Source organism: Engystomops pustulosus, chromosome 3 (assembly GCF_040894005.1).
Source record: "Engystomops pustulosus chromosome 3, aEngPut4.maternal, whole genome shotgun sequence".
NCBI classification, from domain to species: Eukaryota; Metazoa; Chordata; class Amphibia; order Anura; family Leptodactylidae; genus Engystomops; species Engystomops pustulosus.
Genome location: NC_092413.1, coordinates 148,669,512 through 148,695,721, shown reverse-complemented (window position 1 = coordinate 148,695,721; position 26,210 = coordinate 148,669,512). Strand labels below are relative to the sequence as shown.

Genomic DNA, 26,210 nt, shown 5'->3' with positions numbered 1-26,210 from the left:
GAAAAAAACCTAAATTTGTCAAAAATGTGGAAAAATTCTTTATTTTCAAAGTTCTAAATTCTCTACTTTTGATGCAGATAGTCATAGCAACCCAAATAAATTCATAACTTACATTTCCCAAGTGTCTGCTTTATGTTGGATGGTTTTTTAAGAATTCACATATTTTACTAGAACGTTATAAGGCTCAGAATTTGGGTGCCATTTTTCAAATTTTTGGGAAAATCAGCATAACCTGTATTTAGATGGACCTGTTCAACTTTTAATTGACTGCGAGAGGCCTAAATAATAGTGAGACTTGTAAATTACCCCATTATGGAAACTAAACCCCTCAACATACGAAAAACCACTTTTAAGAAGTTTGTTAACCCTTTAGGGGTTTTAAAAGGATTAAAACTAAATGGAGGTGCGGTCTAAAAATTTAAATATTTTTTGACAATACATTTATTTTGGGGGGAAAATTAAACATTTGTAATGGATTAAATGAAAAAAGGCTTTTCAAAGTTTTATACCCAATTTCTCCCGAGTGCCGATACCCCATATGTGGTGGTAACCTGCTGTATGGGCACACGGCCGGGCATAGAATGGAAGGAGGCGCCATCCAGAGCAGATTTGCATTGTCACATTGTACAGGCTATAATTTTTTTGTTTTTTTTAATGTGGACCTATAGGAGCTTTTTTTTCTTTTTTTGCCACATGAGATGCACTTTTCTGGTACGTAATTTTGGGGCATCTATTGCTAATTGGTGAGATTTTATTAACTCTTTGTTGGTGGAGGAAATGAAAATCATCAATTTTTAGGAAGATTTTTTTTTTGGGGGGGGGGGGGGGTTGGCCGTTATCCATACCGTATTCTATGGGTCTCCACGATTACAAAAAGACCTCATTTATATAGTTTTTCTTTTTTTGGGCTACAGTTTCTTCCCAATTTTACTGAATAAAAAGTAATTTGACGAAAATGTTAATTTTAGCATCACCGACTTTCATATGCATAACTTTTTTATTTTTCGGATGACAAATCTGGTTAAGAGCTTATTTTTTGCGAGAAGGATTGTTCATTTTAGTGGTCTTATTTTAGAGTGCGTAACTTTTTTTATCACTTTTTAGAGCATTTTTAGAGGGTATTAATTAAAAATGATATTTTTGGAGCGTTTTTTGGGGGGGGTTTTTACGGATCTAAAGAAAAAGTTAGTTTTATTATGCAGATTGTTACGGACGCAGCGATACCAAATATGTGGGGGTTTTGTGTATTTTATTCAATTTTACCGAATAAAAACTAATTTGGAGAAAATCTTGTTCATTTTAGCATCACCATCTTTTCATATGCAGAACTTTTTTATTTTTCGGCTGACAAATCTGGTTAGGGGCTTATTTTTTGCGAGAAGAGTTGTTCTTTTGAGTGGCCTCAATTTAGTGTGTTTACTTTTTTTTCACTTTTTAGTGCATTTTTTTTAAAGGTATTAGTTAAAAATGATCTTTTTTCGGAAAGTTTTTTTTTTTTTTCCCTCCAGCGTTTACCGTGTGGGTACAGTAACGATTCTGTTTTTTATAAAGATTGCTATGGACGTGGCAATACCAAATATGTGGGGGTTGTGTGTTTTTGTTTTTTTATACTTTATTAAGTGTTTTTATGGGAAAGTGACATTTTAAGGGCTTATAATTTTATGTATTTATTTTTTATTTATTCTAATGTTTGAACTTTTGTGTTTTGAACTTTTTTTTACTTATACATACTTGAACTTGAACCAGCGATGCTGGACAGCCGCTGCTTCTGGCGCCGGCTCCATTCGTGAGCCAGTGCCAGAAGCGGGACGTTATAGTGTGTCCTGGTGCGCTAATGAAGCACTCACCAGGACGTACTATAACGTCTAGGTGCGTCTAGGGGTTAATTGGCAAACACTCCATAAAGAGAACTCTTACCTTCTGACCTCCTGGTAGGATACATCAGACGGATTCCCAACGTATCCTTACAATGGAGGGTTAGGACATAGGAACATACATTGGGATATGTTGTCCTGTTTCTCTTTCACCCCGAAAGCGGATTTTCGGAGTGCTTTTCCAGTTATGTCCCTTTCCTTATATGAACAGAGACATCACTAGGGACCTCCTGGAGCTCAGCTGGATGGAAAGACACAGCTTGCTACTTCTTTCCATCAGTATATGATCTATATTGTGTGAACAGAGGCCAAACGATGCCTTCTGCTGCCTGTATATGTTTATGGATTCATTCAGCGTATATGTGGGGAGCTTTGCTGGTGTATACACTTAGCTTATCATAATAACGCGATGTGAGTGTCCCCTTATACACAAAAAATCAAATAATGTCCTACTTTTTCAATCACACCCTCATCTGTTGTCAGAGTAGACAAAATAAGAGGCACACACGTATATTGCACTGAAAATAGTTACTCTGACCTTTGAAATCAAGACTGTGAAGATGAAACTCCACCTCAGAATTTTGAGGCAACTTTACAAACGGATATATTGACATGTAGGCCTCCACATTCTGCTGCCTTTTACCACAGGATTCTCATATCTAATAGTCTAGGATCTGGGGGGATTTATACAGGTGTAAATAAAACAGTCATAAATTGCACCAAATTTAGAACACAATATTATGCTGGATGATACACATGGCACCGTTTGTCTGTCTGGTCCAGCTTTGTCTTGCTTTTATACCATTATACTTTATCTCAATCTTACTTGAACCCGCGTCTTGTCAGATCACTGTGGTAACAATTGCTACCACACTGCTGCCATACCAGTATTGTTTAGGAAAGAAGCTCTCCATAGTCCACTGTGGAGTGTGCGCAATGGTCTTGTCATGAGGATCACTAAGGGAACCTGTCGTCAGTATTGAACATTTTCACCTAATGAGAGGTTCCCATAGACTACTTGCTACTTCTATTTCCCAATCTGCTTTTATAATTAGCATTAAAATTTCCACTCACTTTTCTAAGTACCTAATATACACTCACCGGCCACTTTATTAGGTACACCATGTTAGTAACGGGTTGGACCCCCTTTTGCCTTCAGAACTGCCTCAATTCTTCGTGGCATAGATTCAACAAGGTGCAGGAAGCATTCCTCAGAGATTTTGGTCCATATTGATATGATGGCATCACACAGTTGCCGCAGATTTGTCGGCTGCACATCCATGATGCGAATCTCCCGTTCCATCACATCCCAAAGATGCTCTATTGGATTGAGATCTGGTGACTGTGGCGGCCATATGAGTACAGTGAACTCATTGTCATGTTCAAGAAACCAGCTTTATGACATGGCGCATTATCCTGCTGAAAGTAGCCATCAGATGTTGGGTACATTGTGGTCATAAAGGGATGGACACGGTCAGCAACAATACTCAGGTAGGCTGTGGCGTTGCAACGATGCTCAATTGGTACCAAGGGGCCCAAAGAGTGCCAAGAAAATATTCCCCACACCATGACACCACCACCACCAGCCTGAACCGTTGATACAAGGCAGGATGGATCCATGCTTTCATGTTGTTGACGCCAAATTCGGACCCTACCATCCGAATGTCGCAGCAGAAATCGAGACTCATCAGACCAGGCAACGTTTTTCCAATCTTCTACTGTCCAATTTCGATGAGCTTGTGCAAATTGTAGCCTCAGTTTCCTGTTCTTAGCTGAAAGGAGTGGCACCCGGTGTGGTCTTCTGCTGCTGTAGCCCATCTGCCTCAAAGTTAGACATACTGTGCGTTCAGAGATGCTCTTCTGCCTACCTTGGTTGTAACGGGTGGCGATTTGAGTCACTGTTGCCTTTCTATCAGCTCAAACCAGTCTGCCCATTCTCCTCTGACCTCTGGCATCAACAGGGCATTTCCGCCCACAGAACTGCCGCTCACTGGATGTTTTTTCTTTTTCGGACCATTCTCTGTAAACCCTAGAGATGGTTGTGCGTGAAAATCCCAGTAGATCAGCAGTTTCTGAAATACTCAGACCAGCCCTTCAGGCACCAACAACCATACCACGTTCAAAGGCACTCAAATCACCTTTCTTCCCCATACTGATGCTCGGTTTGAACTGCAGGAGATTGTCTTGACCATGTCTACATGCCTAAATGCACTGAGTTGCCGCCATGTGATTGACTGATTAGAAATTAAGTGTTAACGAGCAGTTGACAGGTGTACCTAATAAAGTGGCCGGTGAATGTAGTCGAGTATAAGCCCAGTTTTTCAGCACCAAAATTGTCTAACACCGTTTATACTTAGTTTATACCTCTCCAATGTCCCCCGCAGGTCCTCTTCTTGCTTCGAGTGCTCCGGCTCCATGTTCAGGTCACAAAGCAAGAAAAGGACCTGCGGGGGGCGTCGGAAAGGTGAGTACAGTGTTAATATTTTTTATATATAGGCAGAGGTCGCACTAACATTTTTACTGAAGGGTAATAATACTCCTCTTACCATTTTTGAGGAGTATTTTTAGCCGATGAGGAGTATGAAAATTTTGGTAATACATATACACATCTCATAGGTGTTTATAATGTTAATAGATGCTATTTATACAAAAAGAATCATCTGTCTGCTCACTGCACACACACACTGGCACAACACAGCGCGCGCACACACACACACACACACACACACACACACACACACACACACACACTGGCACAACACAGCGCGCACACACAACACAGCGCACACACAACACAACGGCACAGGGCCGGCTCTAGGTTTGAGTAGGCCCCTGGGCAACAGAACCTCAGTGGGCCCCTTTGCTATAGCTCCCAAATTTTGTGGCAGATAACGTGTCCTATGGCCCCACTTTTGCCCCCTCTCCCCTAACCCCACTATGTGTTTTACATGTTATCATGTGTTTGGCTGCTTTGAAAGCCTTTTTATTCATTGCTGGACACGTAAACAGCTGTGTTAACACTTTCACATTTGCATACATTTCTAACAATGAAAGAATACGATTTGAAAGCATCCAAACACATGGTAACATTAGAAACACATGCGTTCTTACCCATATGTCCAAACACTGTGGGCCACATTTATCAAAAAGTAGAGAAGCCTGTACTATGTGCAGTTTCCTCACAAGTGCGGCAGATTCATCAAAACTGGGGCACGTTCTTCATGAATCTGACGCCCCCTGCACTGCTCGGGAAGTGTCAACAACTTTTTTTTATGCACCTTTGACATAATTCGGTCAAGACGCAGTAAAAAATATGGAACACGGTCCGACTCTGCACCAGAACACCCTGTTTTGTGCAGGATTTTGTGGTACAGCGGACACAGCTGCCGTGACACAATACTGTCGCAGACACTTCATAAATACACGTACAAGCAGTTTGCACCTTCTTTTCAGTGCAAAGTCAGACAGAAAACTGTCGCAGACACTTTAATAAATGTGCCTTGTGTGAACGCACCGTCAGGGTTAATGTAAGGAAGCATTGATAGAATGGCAGCAGGGACATAATTTGGAGGCAAGGTGACCTGGCAAATATAGTTAGGTGGTTGTACATGGGAAAGAGATAGGAGGTCAAGAGGAAGGGAGTGGTGGAACAGGTGGCACACAGGTAACATTGCAGGGGGCAGAAAGTGGGCATAAAAAAAACACAACCAACTCTGTCAGAGTCAAGACTGAAAGGGTTAATTGCACACACAGGGCTTGACTCCTACCATGCTGTCCTCCTCAGCGAGGTCACAGGGTCACCATACATCAAACAGGAGTGGGCTTTGCTTCCTGTCTGTTTCTGTCTGAACGCTGATAATGCTGATAATGCTGAGGCCGATCTGCTGGTGGCTGGAGGCACTGAGTGCTCACAGTGGGAGGCTCGGCCATGGCCCGTACGGGAGTACAGTGCACGGCTGTAACACACACTGAGGATGCAGAGAGTAACCGCTCTCTGTATCATTATTATATCCCTGTCACACACCTCCCCCGCCTTAAGTGGGCCCTGCACTGGCACAACACAGCACTCACATACACACAGAGTGCAGTGTACCGCGGCTCACACTCACCCGGGATCACATAACTGCTGGCCGCTGCTGCAGGCAGAGAATTGGAGCAGGACGAGTAGCAGCGGCTCACATGTCTCCCCTGGGTCCGGCGCTCACAGATCCCAGAGATCGCTGCATCCTGCTGAGCGGTCCCGCGCACGATGCAATCACTCTACTGCCATTACCCTCCTATGCAGTGCGCGCCGGGCCGCTCAGCCTGCCCGCTACACGGAATAATTGCCAAGCGTATCTTTACGCATGGCAATTATTTTGGGGGGTAATGGCGCCTCATCACGCGTCTATGACGCGTGGTGAGGCGTTAATGCGATCTCTGTATATAGGCTTGGCATACTGGGGGGTGGGGGGATGGCTGCATACTGGGGGGATGGCTGCATACTGGGGGATGGTTGGCTGCATACTGTTGGGCAGGGGCTTTGCTGCATACTGGGGGCGGGGGGCTGGCTGCATACTGGTTGGTTATACCTGGTTCCCTGCCAGCAAACTGTATCAAGTCATCAAGTCATTAGCTTACCCTGGAGAACAGGGTAAGCTAATGGCTACAGTGGGGGAGGGAGGAAGTAGGAAGAGCTAGAAAAGCAGAGAGGAGATAATGATGATGACGCAGTGACTAGCCATCTTGCATAGATGCCCCTATGACTTGAAGATTGCAACTTAGTGTTAAAAAGGCTAAGCAATACTTGAATGCTGCCCCATTACTTCCCCAGTTTAAAGCTTAATTTGAGATCTGGTATAAATAACCAATTTTAAGGTAGCAGGCCCTATTAACCTTGTCAAAATGGTTTTCCGACTCAAAAGCTGTGCCTCTGGATGAAAGCATTCATGTTTGCAGTGAAACGCATGCGCTCTGTAAGCAATCACATGTGTTTTTAAATAGATTGTGCTAAGGCACAGCCCCCTGCGCTTGGAAAAGTCACGCTAGCGCAACAAGTGACCTTGCCCTCGATTTTCTTTTCTCAGCCTCAGATTCCCTTATGATTTAATTTATTTGGGCCTTAGGTAAGTCCAAATTGCATTATTGGCTAAGCTGCAGAGACCTTAGGTGCTTGCAGGAATAGCCCTACTGGACATATTGGGGCAGATTTACTTACCTGGCCCATTCGCGATCCAGCGGCGCGTTCTCTGCGGTGGATTTGGGTCCGGCCGGGATTCACTAAGGTAGTTCCTCCACCATCCACCAGGTGGCGCTGCTGCGCTGAAGTCCGCCGAGGCCTGCCGGAATGCCCTGAAATTCACCAGCCTATACCTGGTGAAGGTAAGTGCAATTTTCACGTCACATTTTTTTTAAAAAATGCGTCGGTTTTTCCGAATCCGTCGGGTTTTCGTTCAGCCCCGCCCCCCCATTTCCGGCGCCGATGCGCCAAAATCCAATCACGTGCGCTAAAATCCCGGGGCAATTCAGGGAAAATCTGCGCAAATCAGAAATATTCGGGTAACACGTTTTTTGGGCTCTGAATATCAGGTGCACTGGATTCTCCATAATCATATTTGGCTGCCAATGTTGCTTTCCCTTCTCTATGGTATCTGTTAGACTCCCTCTCTTGGAAGGGCCATAGGCTCCTGCCAATCCATAAGGTAGCCAGGATGATTAGGAAGCTTGCTAAGAAGGTTACTGGTTATATCAAGGTCCTATTGGAAACTCCCCTGTGGAACAACCCGGGTCTCACGCACATTAACGAGGAGCTTGATCCTACTTTTTGGAGAATTTTGGACTATTTCAGTTGTATGGGACGAGACTTCTCTTCAATCATTTGACCAAATAGTGTCTAAATACCAGATCCCTTATAACAGTGATGGCTAACCTTTTAGAGACCGAGTGCCCAAACTACAACCAAAATCCACTTATTTACCATGAAGTGCCAACATGGCATTTCGAGCAGTAACTTCTGAACATCATTCAATTGTATTGGCTCTCCTAAGGGCACCAATGCAGTTGAAAGAAGGTGGGCAAATAAGTTCAGACCATCATTGTAACTTCTCTCCAGGAGGAATGGTGGGCCCCTCCGGATGACTTCCAAATACAATCCAGTTTCAAACAGCCAATGAATTGACGCTTTAAAATAACGCTGAGAGCAGCATCCCTTAAAGAGGACTTTTCACCACCTCACTTATATGGAGATTAGCACAGATTCAGTGCCCCTGAATCTGTGTAGCCGCCCCTACAGGATGGTATCATAATCACTACATGTGTGAGGTGGTGAAAGGTCCTCTTTAAGTTGCTTGGGACTGCAGAAAGATTTGGTGGATTTGGTCCTGTTTGGTGAAATTGGGGCGATGGCCTGAGTGCCCACAGAAAGGGCTCTAAGTGCCGTCTCTGGCACCTGTGCCATAGGTTCGCCATCACTGCCTTATAACAATAATAATAATTTCTTTATAAATAAAGGAATTATTATTATCCCTTGACAGGGCTTTTACAGATTCCTACAGCTAAGACACGCTCCAAGTTCCCTAACATATCGGACATGCTTCCATCCTCTAGTTTGCAGATTTACCGTGGTTATATTTCACCTGCCATAAACACCACATTGATTCAGCTATATATGACACACCAGTGAGATCTTATGCCAATTTGATTGTTTAAAATGGGGCGTATCGCCGTTCTCAGCTGTCCCAGGTATCCGTTTACACCATCCTCCTTTTATCACATGGTCTGGGACTGTCCGGCACTGCCGTACTTTTGGGCTACAGTCCTAGCTATCCTAGTTGATATAGCAGGGCAACCGATTAGCTCTTGATCCTAAGATTTGTTTGTTTGATATACTGGATATGGAATTATTAAATTCCTTTAACATTTCTCTCATTGCACACATTCCTGAGCTGAGATGTTAATACATGAGGGGTGATTCTGCTTTATTACACCTGGATCTTTACTGTATCTCATGTATTGCAGAGGAATGACAACTCGCTGGTTTTCATTATTTCTTTATGTTATAATTGAACACGCATTGTTTACATGTTTCATACATCTGTATGACTTTTTGTGTGATATGATGCTTGGTCTTGAATTTCTTTATTCAAATAAACAAGCTTAAAAAAAAAAGGCTCAGAGAACCTGTCATTAGGTCAAAATGTGAACTTCTGCTAACAGGTTACTTTTAAGTTCATATTAAGACAAATACATAGAAGAGGCCACCCTTCCCAGCTTCTGCTCGTCCACCTAGATAACAAAGCAGGTTATATAACCTTGTAAATGCTATTGCCATATAGATACCGCGATAGATAGACTGGTCAGACTGTTGTTCTGTTGCTTCCCACGTTGTCCACCTGATGGCAGCACATTCCTGTAATTTTCCTCAATATATACGCTGAAGAGGTTTTTGCATTAAGTTGAAAAAGGAAGCTGTCTGAGACACATCGATTAGTGGAGTGTGATGTTCTGCTCCCAACCTTTGCTGATACTTCTGTTCAATTGTATTTTGTATTATCTAACTATGCGGTTACCACTGGAAACATAGCATCTCTGTCACCCCCTTTTATGACCACCATGCCATAAAAGGGGCTGTTGCAAGGCCCATAAGTATAACACAAAGAGATGCTTCTTATGTAATGGCCACTTAACTCAAATTTGGTATCCCCGTAATCGTACTGAGCCAAAGAATAAAGTAAAATCCAAGCCCACAAGAAAATGGCGCAAATGCATAGCATATTTTCACCATTTTTCACTGCATTTGGAATTTTTTTCCCGCTTCCCAGTACATGGCATGGAATATTCAATACCATCACTATGAAGTGCAATTTGTTACACAGAAAACCAGCCTTGCACAGCTCTGTGTGTAAAAATAAAAAAAAGTTAAAGATTTTTGAAGGTGGGGAGTGAAAAATGGAAATGGGAAAAAAACAAAAAAAAAGGCCAGGTCATTATGGGGAACATTTTGAATTCCGATAACGCTTTTATTATACTTAGACTTTATTGTATCACACTCAAGATTTTGGGACTGGGGGTAACCCTAATACACATATTAGGGGTTGATGAATTTAAAGATAAAAACACTAAATACCAAGTGTTATTGGCAACAATAAAGTGATTTTTACTTTGAGTATCATTCCTCTACTGTTTTCTGATAAATTGCAGACATTCAGAATTCTGTATTTTCTAGGTTTTCTTTTACCTTATGACTTTCTTCTTTCCCCTCGGTGTGTGGATAATCCTTCTCCCTAGTAACCTCTAAGCTTTCTTAATGCTTCCCCATGTAATCTTGATTTCAATAGCTGAGTAAATGCTGCCAAATAATTCTTCTGGGCAACTAATCTGTATTCTGATTTGTTCCTCTGTTCGGAATCTCCTCTTACAATAGATTACTTATATTCTTGTGCAAAGGTTGGCACATATTTCTGGAATGAAGTTGAACCACCCAAACCGATTTCTACTTGGTTTCATATTATACACATGAACCTACATCTGTATCAGAGTTCAGCATAGTGTTATGTGCAGCGTATACATGCGGTCCCCTACTTGACTTGCATACGACCCCTAGTTACAAACGGACCTCTGGATATTGGTAATTTACTGTACTTTAGCCCTAGGCTACAATAAACAGCTATAACAGTTATCACAGGTGTCTACAATGAAGCTTTATTGGTAATCCTGGTTCTGATGACAATCCAACATTTTTAAAATCCAATTGTCACAGAGACCAAAAAAAATTTGGCTGGGGGTTACAATGATAAAATATACAAATTCAACTTAACAAATCTACAGACCCCATCTTGTATGTAACCCGGGGACTGTCTGTATTTCAGTTGGGGGAATGGCTCTTCTTGTGGAGACTGTCAAAATGGCATAAGGATTATGCATAGCACACTGGGAAAATGTATGCAAATCTCCTTAATCAAAATCCATCATGATAAACCAGGGACACCTATTCATAGATCCAGGCTATGTGACTGTGATAATCTTATTATATTTGTTATCCATGGCCTCCTTCCTTCTAAAATTAACTTTTATAACTATGCTAATGAGCCTGAAAGGCTACTGGGGTGTTCCCAGCGCCCCTCCATGCTGTAGATTCACCGGCTATTATAATGTGTCACAGTCTCCCTCTGCTCCTGGAACGTCCCCCCTCCCTCTGCCTGATGTAATGTCACTGCAGCAAAGGAATTACATCTGCCCACATAAAGATTCTATTTCATCATGACTGCATGTGTGTGGTGGTAGAGGGGATAAAACTTGCATTGTATGTACTGACCTTCTCGTAATTATTTTTTTTCTCTTTTTTTTACATCTGCAGGGGGTCAGTGAACCCGCACCTTTCTCTGATCAGTTACATATTGACTACAGTAAGCCATATGAAAGAGTCACCATGGAAGAAGCCAAGATGGGAACCCCACGTAAGTTTGTAGCTAAAGCCAGTAAAAGGTATATAGCTGTACACAGCTATGGTAGTAATCCTATAACCTATTACCAGTGTGATAGACTTTTCATTATCACACATAGATTATTTATATTACATACTTTTTGGACTATAAGACGCAGCCTAGATTTAGTCATCAAAAAAAATAAAAAATATTTGATAGCAATTAAAAATTCTCTATTGGTTACACACACGCACAGCACACTCGGTTTTGCTACATCTATTCATTCACATGCAGAGCACTGCTACACTCACTCATTCAGGTCTACTACATACAATCACTCACATGAACACACTCAGCTCTGCTCAGCAATAAACTCATACAGGAAGAGACTCCGCACTGCTATACATATACAGGAAGAGACTCCGCACTGCTATACATATACAGGAAGAGACTCTGCACTGCTATACATATACAGGAAGAGACTCTGCACTGCTATACATATACAGGAAGAGACTCCGCACTGCTATACATATACAGGAAGAGACTCCGCACTGCTATACATATACAGGAAGAGACTCCGCACTGCTATACATATACAGGAAGAGACTCCGCACTGCTATACATATACAGGAAGAGACTCTGCACTGCTATACATATACAGGAAGAAACTCTGCACTGCTATACATATACAGGAAGAGACTCCGCACTGCTATACATATACAGGAAGATACTTGGCACCACTATACACACACACACTGGAAGATACTCGGCACCACTATACACACACACACTGGAAGATACTCGGCACCACTTTACACATACACAGGAAGATACTCGCCACCACTATATATACACACAGGAAGACACTCATCACTACTATACACACACACAGGAAGACACTCATCACTTCTATATACACATACAGGAAGACACTCATCACTACTATATACACACACAGGAAGAGACTCTGCACTGCTATATACACACAGGAAGAGACTCTGCACTGCTATATACACACAGGAAGAGACTCTGCACTGCTATATACACACACAGGAAGAGACTCTGCACTGCTATATACACACACAGGAAGAGACTCTGCACTGCTATACATATACAGGAAGAGACTCCGCACTGCTATACATATACAGGAAGAGACTCCGCACTGCTATACATATACAGGAAGAGACTCCGCACTGCTATACATATACAGGAAGAGACTCCGCACTGCTATACATATACAGGAAGAGACTCCGCACTGCTATACATATACAGGAAGAGACTCTGCACTGCTATACATATACAGGAAGAGACTCTGCACTGCTATACATATACAGGAAGAGACTCTGCACTGCTATACATATACAGGAAGAGACTCTGCACTGCTATACATATACAGGAAGAGACTCCGCACTGCTATACATATACAGGAAGAGACTCCGCACTGCTATACATATACAGGAAGAGACTCCGCACTGCTATACATATACAGGAAGAGACTCCGCACTGCTATACATATACAGGAAGAGACTCCGCACTGCTATACATATACAGGAAGAGACTCCGCACTGCTATACATATACAGGAAGAGACTCTGCACTGCTATACATATACAGGAAGAAACTCTGCACTGCTATACATATACAGGAAGAGACTCCGCACTGCTATACATATACAGGAAGATACTCTGCACTGCTATACATATACAGGAAGAGACTCTGCACTGCTATACATATACAGGAAGAGACTCTGCACTGCTATACATATACAGGAAGAGACTCTGCACTGCTATACATATACAGGAAGAGACTCCGCACTGCTATACATATACAGGAAGAGACTCCGCACTGCTATACATATACAGGAAGAGACTCTGCACTGCTATACATATACAGGAAGAGACTCCGCACTGCTATACATATACAGGAAGAGACTCCGCACTGCTATACATATACAGGAAGAGACTCCGCACTGCTATACATATACAGGAAGAGACTCCGCACTGCTATACATATACAGGAAGAGACTCCGCACTGCTATACATATACAGGAAGAGACTCCGCACTGCTATACATATACAGGAAGAGACTCTGCACTGCTATACATATACAGGAAGAGACTCTGCACTGCTATACATAAACAGGAAGAAACTCTGCACTGCTATACATATACAGGAAGAGACTCCGCACTGCTATACATATACAGGAAGATACTTGGCACCACTATACACACACACACTGGAAGATACTCGGCACCACTATACACACACACACTGGAAGATACTCGGCACCACTTTACACATACACAGGAAGATACTCGCCACCACTATATATACACACAGGAAGACACTCATCACTACTATACACACACACAGGAAGACACTCATCACTTCTATATACACATACAGGAAGACACTCATCACTACTATATACACACACAGGAAGAGACTCTGCACTGCTATATACACACAGGAAGAGACTCTGCACTGCTATATACACACAGGAAGAGACTCTGCACTGCTATATACACACACAGGAAGAGACTCTGCACTGCTATATACACACACAGGAAGAGACTCTGCACTGCTATACATATACAGGAAGAGACTCCGCACTGCTATACATATACAGGAAGAGACTCCGCACTGCTATACATATACAGGAAGAGACTCCGCACTGCTATACATATACAGGAAGAGACTCCGCACTGCTATACATATACAGGAAGAGACTCCGCACTGCTATACATATACAGGAAGAGACTCTGCACTGCTATACATATACAGGAAGAGACTCTGCACTGCTATACATATACAGGAAGAGACTCCGCACTGCTATACATATACAGGAAGAGACTCCGCACTGCTATACATATACAGGAAGAGACTCCGCACTGCTATACATATACAGGAAGAGACTCTGCACTGCTATACATATACAGGAAGAGACTCCGCACTGCTATACATATACAGGAAGAGACTCCGCACTGCTATACATATACAGGAAGAGACTCCGCACTGCTATACATATACAGGAAGAGACTCCGCACTGCTATACATATACAGGAAGAGACTCTGCACTGCTATACATATACAGGAAGAGACTCTGCACTGCTATACATATACAGGAAGAGACTCTGCACTGCTATACATATACAGGAAGAGACTCTGCACTGCTATACATATACAGGAAGAGACTCTGCACTGCTATACATATACAGGAAGAGACTCCGCACTGCTATACATATACAGGAAGAGACTCCGCACTGCTATACATATACAGGAAGAGACTCCGCACTGCTATACATATACAGGAAGAGACTCCGCACTGCTATACATATACAGGAAGAGACTCCGCACTGCTATACATATACAGGAAGAGACTCCGCACTGCTATACATATACAGGAAGAGACTCCGCACTGCTATACATATACAGGAAGAGACTCTGCACTGCTATACATATACAGGAAGAAACTCTGCACTGCTATACATATACAGGAAGAGACTCTGCACTGCTATACATATACAGGAAGATACTTGGCACCACTATACACACACACACTGGAAGATACTCGGCACCACTATACACACACACACTGGAAGATACTCGGCACCACTTTACACATACACAGGAAGATACTCGCCACCACTATATATACACACAGGAAGACACTCATCACTACTATACACACACACAGGAAGACACTCATCACTTCTATATACACATACAGGAAGACACTCATCACTACTATATACACACACAGGAAGAGACTCTGCACTGCTATATACACACAGGAAGAGACTCTGCACTGCTATATACACACAGGAAGAGACTCTGCACTGCTATATACACACACAGGAAGAGACTCCGCACTGCTATATACACACACAGGAAGAGACTCTGCACTGCTATACATATACAGGAAGAGACTCCGCACTGCTATACATATACAGGAAGAGACTCCGCACTGCTATACATATACAGGAAGAGACTCCGCACTGCTATACATATACAGGAAGAGACTCTGCACTGCTATACATATACAGGAAGAGACTCCGCACTGCTATACATATACAGGAAGAGACTCTGCACTGCTATACATATACAGGAAGAGACTCCGCACTGCTATACATATACAGGAAGAGACTCCGCACTGCTATACATATACAGGAAGAGACTCCGCACTGCTATACATATACAGGAAGAGACTCCGCACTGCTATACATATACAGGAAGAGACTCTGCACTGCTATACATATACAGGAAGAGACTCTGCACTGCTATACATATACAGGAAGAGACTCTGCACTGCTATACATATACAGGAAGAGACTCTGCACTGCTATACATATACAGGAAGAGACTCTGCACTGCTATACATATACAGGAAGAGACTCCGCACTGCTATACATATACAGGAAGAGACTCCGCACTGCTATACATATACAGGAAGAGACTCCGCACTGCTATACATATACAGGAAGAGACTCCGCACTGCTATACATATACAGGAAGAGACTCCGCACTGCTATACATATACAGGAAGAGACTCCGCACTGCTATACATATACAGGAAGAGACTCCGCACTGCTATACATATACAGGAAGAGACTCCGCACTGCTATACATATACAGGAAGAGACTCCGCACTGCTATACATATACAGGAAGAGACTCCGCACTGCTATACATATACAGGAAGAGACTCCGCACTGCTATACATATACAGGAAGAGACTCCGCACTGCTATACATATACAGGAAGAGACTCCGCACTGCTATACATATACAGGAAGAGACTCCGCACTGCTATACATATACAGGAAGAGACTCCGCACTGCTATACATATACAGGAAGAGACTCCGCACTGCTATACATATACAGGAAGAGACTCCGCACTGCTATACATATACAGGAAGAGACTCCGCACTGCTATACATATACAGGAAGAGACTCCGCACTGCTATACATATACAGGAAGAGACTCCGCACTGCTATACATATACAGGAAGAGACTCCGCACTGCTATACATATACAGGAAGAGACTCCGCACTGCTATACATATACAGGAAGAGACTCCGCACTGCTATACATATACAGGAAGAGACTCCGCACTGCTATACATATACAGGAAGAGACTCTGCACTGCTATACATATACAGGAAGAGACTCTGCACTGCTATACATATACAGGAAGAGACTCCGCACTGCTATACATATACAGGAAGAGACTCCGCACTGCTATACATATACAGGAAGAGACTCCGCACTGCTATACATATACAGGAAGAGACTCCGCACTGCTATACATATACAGGAAGAGACTCCGCACTGCTATACATATACAGGAAGAGACTCCGCACTGCTATACATATACAGGAAGAGACTCCGCACTGCTATACATATACAGGAAGAGACTCCGCACTGCTATACATATACAGGAAGAGACTCCGCACTGCTATACATATACAGGAAGAGACTCCGCACTGCTATACATATACAGGAAGAGACTCCGCACTGCTATACATATACAGGAAGAGACTCCGCACTGCTATACATATACAGGAAGAGACTCCGCACTGCTATACATATACAGGAAGAGACTCCGCACTGCTATACATATACAGGAAGAGACTCCGCACTGCTATACATATACAGGAAGAGACTCAGAACTAGTATATACACACAGGAAAAGACTCAGAACTACTATATATACACACACAGGAAGATACTCAACACTCAGGGAAACACCTCCGCACTACTATATATACACACACACACACACACAAGAAGATACTCTGCACCGCTATACACACATACAGGAAGATACTTGGCACCACTATACACACACACACTGGAAGATACTCGGCACCACTATACACACACACACTGGAAGATACTCGGCACCACTTTACACATACACAGGAAGATGCTCGGCACCACTATATATACACACAGGAAGACACTCATCACTACTATACACACACAGGAAGACAAGCAGCACTACCATACACACACACAGCTCTTCTTCCCTTTCCCCATCCCATGGCAGCCTGAGAGGGTTTAAAGACCTTGAAGCATGTAATCACCATGTGACATCACGCTAGATCTTCCAGTGATACTCAGAATGACAGGGAGAAGGAGAGAGCAGAGAGATTTCAGGACCGCAGTCGGTAGGGTTTGGCAGTTCTGAATCTTCCTATCCCTCATGAGGTTTTTATGGCTATAAAGTGTGTTTTCTAGTCCAAAACAATCAGAAAAATTTCTAGTTAGTTACTATGAAAGTTTTAGAAAAGCAATCGGTTCCATATCCTACACTGAGCATTACATAATTTCCCCTACTACACTCCTAATAGTACATTTTACAGCGGCCTTTAATAACCAGGTTTTCCAATCTGAGGCTATATTCACACTGCCGAAAGGGGGGCGTATATACGGCCGATATACGTCCCCCATAGACGACATGTCCTATCTTTTCCCGTATTACGGGGCCGTGCGCCATACATCCCTGTGGAGAGCAGCACTCACCTCCTCTCTTCACCCCGCGCGCTGCCGTCTGCCTGCCATGCTACGGCGGGCAACGGCAGGCAACGGCAGTGTGAATACAGCCTGAGTAATAAAAACACTACTGCTTACTGGACGTTCTATGGATTTAGAATAAAACCTCATGCCCTCAGAAATGCAGCATCTGACCTTGGGAGTAGCTGAACACTACATGTGAATATAACCTTATATTGTGTTGTAATGCAGAAGGCAGTTTCCCTGAAAGCAAAACACCTGGGTAACTTCCAGGAGGTCTTTGCTCTGCATAATAACTAATGAATTAATACAACACAGAAATGCCCCCTGTGGTTAGTATAACATTATTTACATATGGACTTCCAGGGTCGAATCTTTTGAATGTGTGGATAGAATTTATAACAATAAATGGATCAGGGACATGGCAACGGAGGTCTATATCATTATAGGGAACCTGTCATCAGAGATTGACCTATTAAACTGCTACTAGGGTGTTGACAAGCAGCTGAACACCTTCTAGATCATGTTTATTTCATGGCACAGTTTGGTGGCATCATCAAGAAAATCGACTTTGAAGTGATATGTTATTTGGTTGTATAAAGTCAGGGAGGCGGAGAGTTTAACACCAAAGTCAAGCTCTCCCTGCCTCTGACCACTTCCCCAGTGTGATTGACATCAGGTGCACGACTTCAGGAGATGTGGTCAATTTTGTCCCTTGACCCAGGACTATCAATTACAATGAAGGGGGCAGGGGACATTCTAAGGCAGGAAAAGCCAACTTAAGTGTTAAACTATTTGCCTCCTTGACTTAATCGAACCAATTTACCTCTCACTTTAAAGTAGATTTTCTGGATGATGCCATCACACCAGGTATGAAAGAAAAATGATCTAGAAGCTTCTCAGCTGCTTGACAACAGTTAAGGGTTTTATTAGACCAATTTCTGATGACAGGTTCCCTTTAAGCATTGTGTACTTGGTGAGAGGTCTTCTACAAGGTGAGCTGATTCTTTCTTGTATATTTACAGTTGAAAGACCTGTACGGGTTTATGCGGATGGGATCTTTGACCTTTTTCATTCTGGACATGCCCGGGCTTTAATGCAAGCAAAGAATCTCTTTCCTAACACATACCTGATTGTAGGGGGTAAGTAGACGCATGAAATTGCTTGGGGAGCCTTTTCCTGTATTTGTAACCACATTCATGGAGACACTGTGGGCTTTGTACTGTGTAGTCTGAGCTCATGTGCAGTGTACAAAGCCCTAGAGGCTGTTTTTTTGGAAAGCCAGTTTACAAGGTGATACATATTGGTATACTGCCACTTGTGTTCCTGGGGATCTTTGTGGAAAAATCCACTATCCTTATGCACTGCAATCTCTCAGCCTCTTCACTTAGTCTTCCACTTGTAAATGGCATTTAACCTAAAGTCAAACAAATCTGTTTGTGGGGGTAGGGGGGGGCTTCAAAAATAGTATTTCCATTTTGTAATGTTACTTGAGGCTTTGTTCCTTCAGCTCTATGAACTTTGCATTGTCAGACTCCAGGGGTAGTGGACCCACTGGACCACCGTGGCTGATGACGTAAGACAACACCTGGGACCGGAGTCTAAGTGGTATCCGGTTTTCACAAGAGCCCGCCGCAAAGTGGGTTTGGACTTGCTGTGGCATGGTACCACCAGGCCACTCCACAAGTGAGACTTTGTCCACGGTGTCAGCCAAGGCGAGGTACAGAATCATCTGACAAACTTGTGGTCAGGGATAGGCAGGAGGTCAGGGCAGGAAGAACAGGATCATTGTCAGGAACAAAGCAGGAGGTCAGGGCAGGCGGAACAGGATCAAAGTCGAATGCAGAACCAGGGTCACAACGGGAAATCCAAACACAATCCCAAGGCAGGGACAAAAGCTTTCTCAACGGCATGAGCACGAAGATCTGGCAGGGAGAGGCAGGGTTAAATAGAATTCTGGGTAAGGCCAGCTCCAATTAACGGCGCGCTGGCCCTTAAATCTTCTGAAGCTGGTGCGCGTGTGCCCTAGGGGACTGAGAAGTCTACGCACGGCCAAGCACCTGGAACCAAGATTGAGGACAGGTGAGTAGCTGTGGAACAGAAGAGGGGCACACGGAGGCGCATGGGTGAGCCCGCGACCTGAGACAGGCATTAATAACCTGAAGGGCAAATGCATAGTAATTCACTTGGTGTAAAATTCTGATGTATTTAGGTTATTATTGGGTGATATCAGTTATTACATTGTAAATAAAGTCTAATGTGCGTTATACAGTGGGATATAGTTTAGAGGGCGAAGAATTTGATTTGTGATCATTTCGATTCTTCTCATTCTTCGTTTATGACTGTGCATATAGTGTTCATTGTCCATAGGACCACCTACTGGACTCCTAAGCCCGGAATAATTAATATTTAAATAAATTACCCAAAACAAATCTTTATAACCGTGCATCTTAAAGTTCATAGGTTTGTACAGTTCACAGGATAAGGATTTTTTTCCCAGCCAAATCTGCATAAAGTTAATGGGGGACATCTATCAGGACTTGTACACCAGTTTTATGTTCGGTAGCTGGAGATATCGCAGTTCTATATCAGGCAGCACAGCCACCAGACACAACAGTTCAACCACTACTGATTTTAGCTCCAAATAACTAAAGGAAATTACTGAAGACTCTGGGGATATGTGATCTGGGAATTTAATGTATGTGGTGCAGGGTATGGTGTAAATGAGGAAATACACAACTTATCTTCACTTTTTTTTTTGTCTTTTAGTTTGTAGTGATGAGCTGACGCACAACTTGAAGGGGTTCACAGTGATGAACGAGGCAGAGAGGTACGATGCCGTGCAGCATTGTCGCTATGTGGACGAGGTGGTGAGGAATGCACCCTGGACACTTACCCCAGAATTCCTTGAGGAGCACAGGGTGAGGAGGTTAATCTTTTATCACCTATCTACAGGATAGGTATAAAGTATTCGATCAGGCTCCATTTGTAGTCCTTCTTGCTGTATGTATGTTGGTGGGTAAGACAATGAATACCAAGTTCTTTTGATTAAGGGGGCGTCCCCTATTGGATAGATAATAAATTTTTAACACCAGAATTTTTATCCTCCGTAAAATTCTGTTTTCAGAGCATGCTCAGTACTTGCATACCAGTACATCTGAGGGCCTTACTGTTCTTCATTAGGAAATCTTCTTTTCTCTATAGATTGACTTTGTGGCACATGATGATATCCCCTATTCTTCCGCGGGAAGTGATGATGTCTACAAACACATAAAAGAGGCAGGTCTGTGTCAAGTTATCTTATACTTTTTGATCCCGATAAAAGAAAGCTAAATTTGTTTTCATGTATAAATCCTTTCCATATATAGTAACAACCTGCATGTTGGTCAGTATTATTCCCTTGGATGGTAGCTATTCAAGTTTATAGATGCAGTAAAAAACAAAATAAACCTATGGACATGAATGGAGAGAGCCACAAGCTCAACATGTCTGCATATAGTCTGGGACCCCTGTTCCCCTGTTGATGATGATTTGCCATAAATGTCTGAGAATGAAATACCCCTTTCAACTAAAATTTTGAATCCTTTTGATAATTTATCTCATTAAAACAGGAATGTTTGCACCAACGCAGCGAACAGAAGGAATTTCCACATCTGACATCATTACGAGGATTGTACGAGATTATGATGTCTATGCTCGTCGTAATTTACAGCGGGGATACACGGCCAAAGAGCTGAATGTCAGCTTTATCAATGTAAGGGTTACTCCTTTTCTACATATAGCTAAAGCACCAGGTGACTCTGATTCCAATCACCGGCTTTTTCTGAATATCAGTCGTGATTTCTGGGCAACACATGAAAAATGATGTGATCTGTGTCGGTTTTAGGAGAAGAAATACAACTTGCAGGAACGCGTGGATAAGGTGAAAAAGAAGGTGAAAGATGTAGAAGAAAAGTCAAAGGAATTTGTACAAAAAGTAGAGGAGAAGAGTATTGATCTAATTCAGAAATGGGAAGAGAAGTCACGAGAATTCATTGGCAATTTCTTGGAGATGTTTGGCCCAGAGGGAGCCTTGGTGAGCCATCTCTAACTTTTCACACCTGTTAACTGTAAACATGTAACATAGCTGTAAATCTTTGTTCTATTTTAGGAGGGGTTGAGGCAAATAAGGCTGTGTACAAAATATGATGTTTTGATGCAAAGTTACATGACAATGAAAGTGCTTACCCCAAAGCTACATGAATTACCTTTCCAAGGGACCAATCATGGCCTTGACTGTTGGGATTACTGAACCGATCACCATTTTGCAGACATGTTTGAACTGAGTCTTTTGATGGATACTCTCCCATCCAATCAAAGTCTATGGGACAGACAGAGATATCCGAGTATTTTACTGTCCCTGACAATTCCATAAACTCTGAAAGTTTTTATGACCTTGGCTCCTTTAACATGCAATCTTTTCAATGTGATTTGGGACACTAAACCCCCCACATTGGTTTAATGTCCCAAATTGAGCTATACTATACTTTCCAGAGTTGTTAAAGTAAGAGTAGTTGACCCTAGCTTCAGTGCGCATGCACCCACCTGGCTCCTTTGCATAATCACACGTGCAAAAAAATATATATTTTTTTCTCCTGTATTATCACATTAATTTTATTTGTTTCAGAAACACATGCTGAAGGAGGGCAAAGGAAGAATGCTTCAAGCTATTAGTCCAAGACAAAGCCCCAGCAGCAGCCCATCCAGGGAACGTTCTCCCTCTCCATCATTCCGGTGGCCATTCTCTACCAAAACTTCTCCACCTCCATCTCCGGGCAGACGTTCTCGATTTTCTGCTTCTGCTGCTGCATATGACATCAGTGAGGATGAGGAGGACTAAGGATTTGTATTCTTTCTTATGGTCGTTCCTTCCCGCCAGTTGCAGATTCGATGCCCTCTGACCTCCAGGAATGCAGCCACATAGAGAGTAAAGACGGTTCCCCAGAGCCACGGTGTGTGGTAGTGGATAGGACAGGAGTTTCTTTCCTACAAATAACCCTGTTGTTTCGTTGTATTTTTTTAAATGAAGCCAATCTCTTTTTAATGAACCGGGTGTCCAAAATATATTTCTTTTTGTTGTCAATATCATTTTCTATTTTACCGGGAGGTTTTATCGCATGGACTGTTTCATTCTGTTGTAGCCCTTTAGTACTTGAACTTTCTGCAGATGTTTTCAGCTGTGAGCCCCCATTTGACAGGACAGTAAATTATTATCATGGAGGAAAAAGAGCTTGATCGAAGTGACATGGAGTGTATATATGTATGTATGTATGTATGTGTGTGTGTCACAATATTGGAGGCATTACCTACAATTTACTGATCCGTGGGGGTGGTGACCGGTGAAATGTATTGTATTAAACATTAACCCCATGGAATTTAGCCATTTCTCATTAAAAGTGCCTGTTGTCATAAATCTATTTTTGCATTTCTTCATTGCTAAATGCTGCCATTCTTCAGATGACACGTTTTCAGCTCTGAATCCATCAAAAACGGACGACAACTAAAGAGCATAAAAACGCTTAATGATTTCAGATATCCCACTGTTTATATTGATTGTGATTTTCTGTGCAGCTTATGATTGTTTTTTTTATTATTACAATTAACATTTTATCTTTACAATTGTTTTAATAGAAGTAGATGGCAAAATTAAAATTCATGTATACTGTATATTTCTAGTACCCTTCACATGGAGAAAATTCAGCAAAAGAAATGACATGTAAACTATTTTAACGCAACATTAAAGGGAATCTGGCAGCATACAAAAGCTGCAGACAATGTGAAGATGCCATCTTGGAGATCTGTGTAACCAATATATTTGTTGTTAGTTTACTTGCTTACTTCTTTTTTTAACCACTTTCCCTAACAATGCCTGCTGTTTAATCTGGCAAAAACTGTGAGTAGACTCCCTTTAAACTATAAAAGATCAAGAAGACAGTACTCAGCACTATCCTACCTCCCAACATACACTTAACAAAAATGTATGAAAAGTATATACAAATGGTGTGTAGTGCAGGGGTCCGACCTGTACCAAACAAATATACAACCATAAAATAAACACCAAGCACAAACTCGCACTACACTAGGCACTTGATGCAAATCTGGAACAGAAATGTATTGTTTTAAAAGAAATAAAAAGTCAAATAGTGACCTGATAAAAACGAATAGCCTTATTTAGTTTTGTGGCTATAGATCCTGACATAAGCTATGTTTGATAGGTAACACAACGTCACAATATAAATACATAAATTCACCTATAGGCAAACAACATTTCATATAAAACAAAATAACACTTCATATAAAACATAAAATGAGATCTGTGTAAATAGGATCACAAGCTGGGCTATAATGAAGGGTGGCACTGTGGGGCCCTAGTGCCGACCTTTTCGGAGAAGAAAAGAAGTTAAAAATACTTCATTTCTGTAATTTTATAAAAAGTGTGGAATATAGGAGAGCGATATGTGAATGCCCTTCACTTGCAATGCGGTGAATTGTATACAATATTTTATACTGTTATGTTGTAGGACATGTGGCATTGGATGTAGCATAATCTCCTCTATAAATGTGAAGACTCACGGTTCTTGACTTTCGCCACAATCCGAACTCGCTATGTTTGTGCTGATATGAGTCGGCCGCGGCACTCTTGGTTCCAGCGAGTAGTCTCGGCGTTGTGATGTGTCCTGTGCACATGTGTCTAACCCCGACACGATAAGCTGGTTCATGTCCCGATTGTCCGCCGTGCACGGCAAACACCTGATGTGGTAGGTTAATTGACGCTGTGATACAATGTGTATCTTTTTAGTTACCGGCAATTCTTTTTTAAGAGAAGGTGTATTCCATGTCAGTTATCTCCCATACCGTAGTATTCTAGCAAAGCAATGGGCTGGGTGTATGGGGAGGCACCTGCAGAGCATGACAACTTACACAGGTATGTACTCTGTAGTAAAAGTTTCTGTGTCAGAATATTACAAATACATTTTCCCCATCATCATACTGTACCAAACCAAAGGGGAGCTGCTCTTTGGACCACACAGCTGTACAAACATAGGCCACAAGAAATGTTACTTTTTTTTTTATTTCACCACATTTGGGCCCCCCCCCCAGTAAACAGCATGGAATATAAAATATTTACACTAGGAAGTATAATTGATTAAGTTGAAAACAAAACTTCATACAACTATGTATACAGAAAAATATAAAACACAAGACCAAGAAAGCAAAAGGTCGTTAAGGTGTTAAAAGAATCACCCCAGCCATAATTGTGAGATAACTTTATGTTAAAGTTCCTTCTTCTTTGAGGAAATGAACCAGAATTATGGACAATAAGGCAGATTCCTCTTTAAAGAACACTTTGGATGCAGCATATGCTAGCTTTAAAGCCTAGTAGTGAAGCCTCTTGGGGCACGTGCACACAATCATGTGCGTTGTGGGCCGCACACATAGGGACTCTGGAAGAGACTGCCTAAGCCCTAAACTTGGGTTAGAGATAGACGGTGCTGAGTGTATTTGTCTTTACCCGTTGGATCATACACAGGCACACCCTGCCGGATCTTTGTGCTATACAGTGCCTACAAGTAGTATTCAACCCCCTGCAGATTTAGCAGGTTTGATAAGAAGCAAATAAGTTAGAGCCTTCAAACTTCAAACAAGAGCAGGATTTATTAACAGATGCATAAATCTTACAAACCAAAAAGTTATGTTGCTTAGTTATATTTTAATAAATTTTAAACATAAAAGTGAGGGTCAATTATTATTCAACCCCTAGGTTTAATATTTTGTGGAATAACCCTTGTTTGCAATTACAGCTAATAATCGTCTTTTATAAGACCTGATCAGGCCGGCACAGGTCTCTGGAGTTATCTTGGCCCACTCCTCCATGCAGATCTTCTCCAAGTTATCTAGGTTCTTTGGGTGTCTCATGTGGACTTTAATCTTGAGCTCCTTCCACAAGTTTTCAATTGGGTTAAGGTCAGGAGACTGACTAGGCCACTGCAACATCTTGATTTTTTCCCTCTTGAACCAGGCCTTGGTTTTCTTGGCTGTGTGCTTTGGGTCGTTGTCTTGTTGGAAGATGAAATGACGACGCATCTTAAGATCCTTGATGGAGGAGCAGAGGTTCTTGGCCAAAATCTCCAAGTAGGCCGTGCTATCCATGTTCCCATGGATGCGGACCAGATGGCCAGGCCCCTTGGCTGAGAAGCAGCCCCACAGCATGATGCTGCCACCACCATGCTCGACTATAGGGATGGTATTCTTGGGGTTGTATGCAGTGCCATCCAGTCTCCAAACGTCACGTGTGTGGTTGGCACCAAAGATCTCAATCTTGGTCTCATCAGACCAGAGAACCTTGAACCAGTCTGTCTCAGAGTCCTCCAAGTGATC

At 42.4% G+C, this 26,210-nt stretch overlaps 1 protein-coding gene across 2 annotated transcripts in view; it reads left to right on the top strand.

Moving 5' to 3' along the window:
* PCYT1A (phosphate cytidylyltransferase 1A, choline) overlaps window positions 1-23,612 on the top strand; it is a 35,324-nt gene extending 11,712 nt beyond the window's left edge. For both annotated transcript variants that reach the window (XM_072142520.1, XM_072142521.1), the window contains exons 3-9: window positions 11,209-11,308; window positions 18,818-18,934; window positions 20,562-20,713; window positions 20,997-21,075; window positions 21,404-21,546; window positions 21,679-21,867; window positions 22,459-23,612. In XM_072142520.1, coding sequence (XP_071998621.1) covers window positions 11,209-11,308; window positions 18,818-18,934; window positions 20,562-20,713; window positions 20,997-21,075; window positions 21,404-21,546; window positions 21,679-21,867; window positions 22,459-22,671 — 993 coding nt within the window. In that variant the 3' untranslated portion in view covers window positions 22,672-23,612. The remainder of the gene's footprint in view (window positions 1-11,208; window positions 11,309-18,817; window positions 18,935-20,561; window positions 20,714-20,996; window positions 21,076-21,403; window positions 21,547-21,678; window positions 21,868-22,458) is intronic.
* The last annotated feature ends 2,598 nt before the right edge of the window (window positions 23,613-26,210 follow it).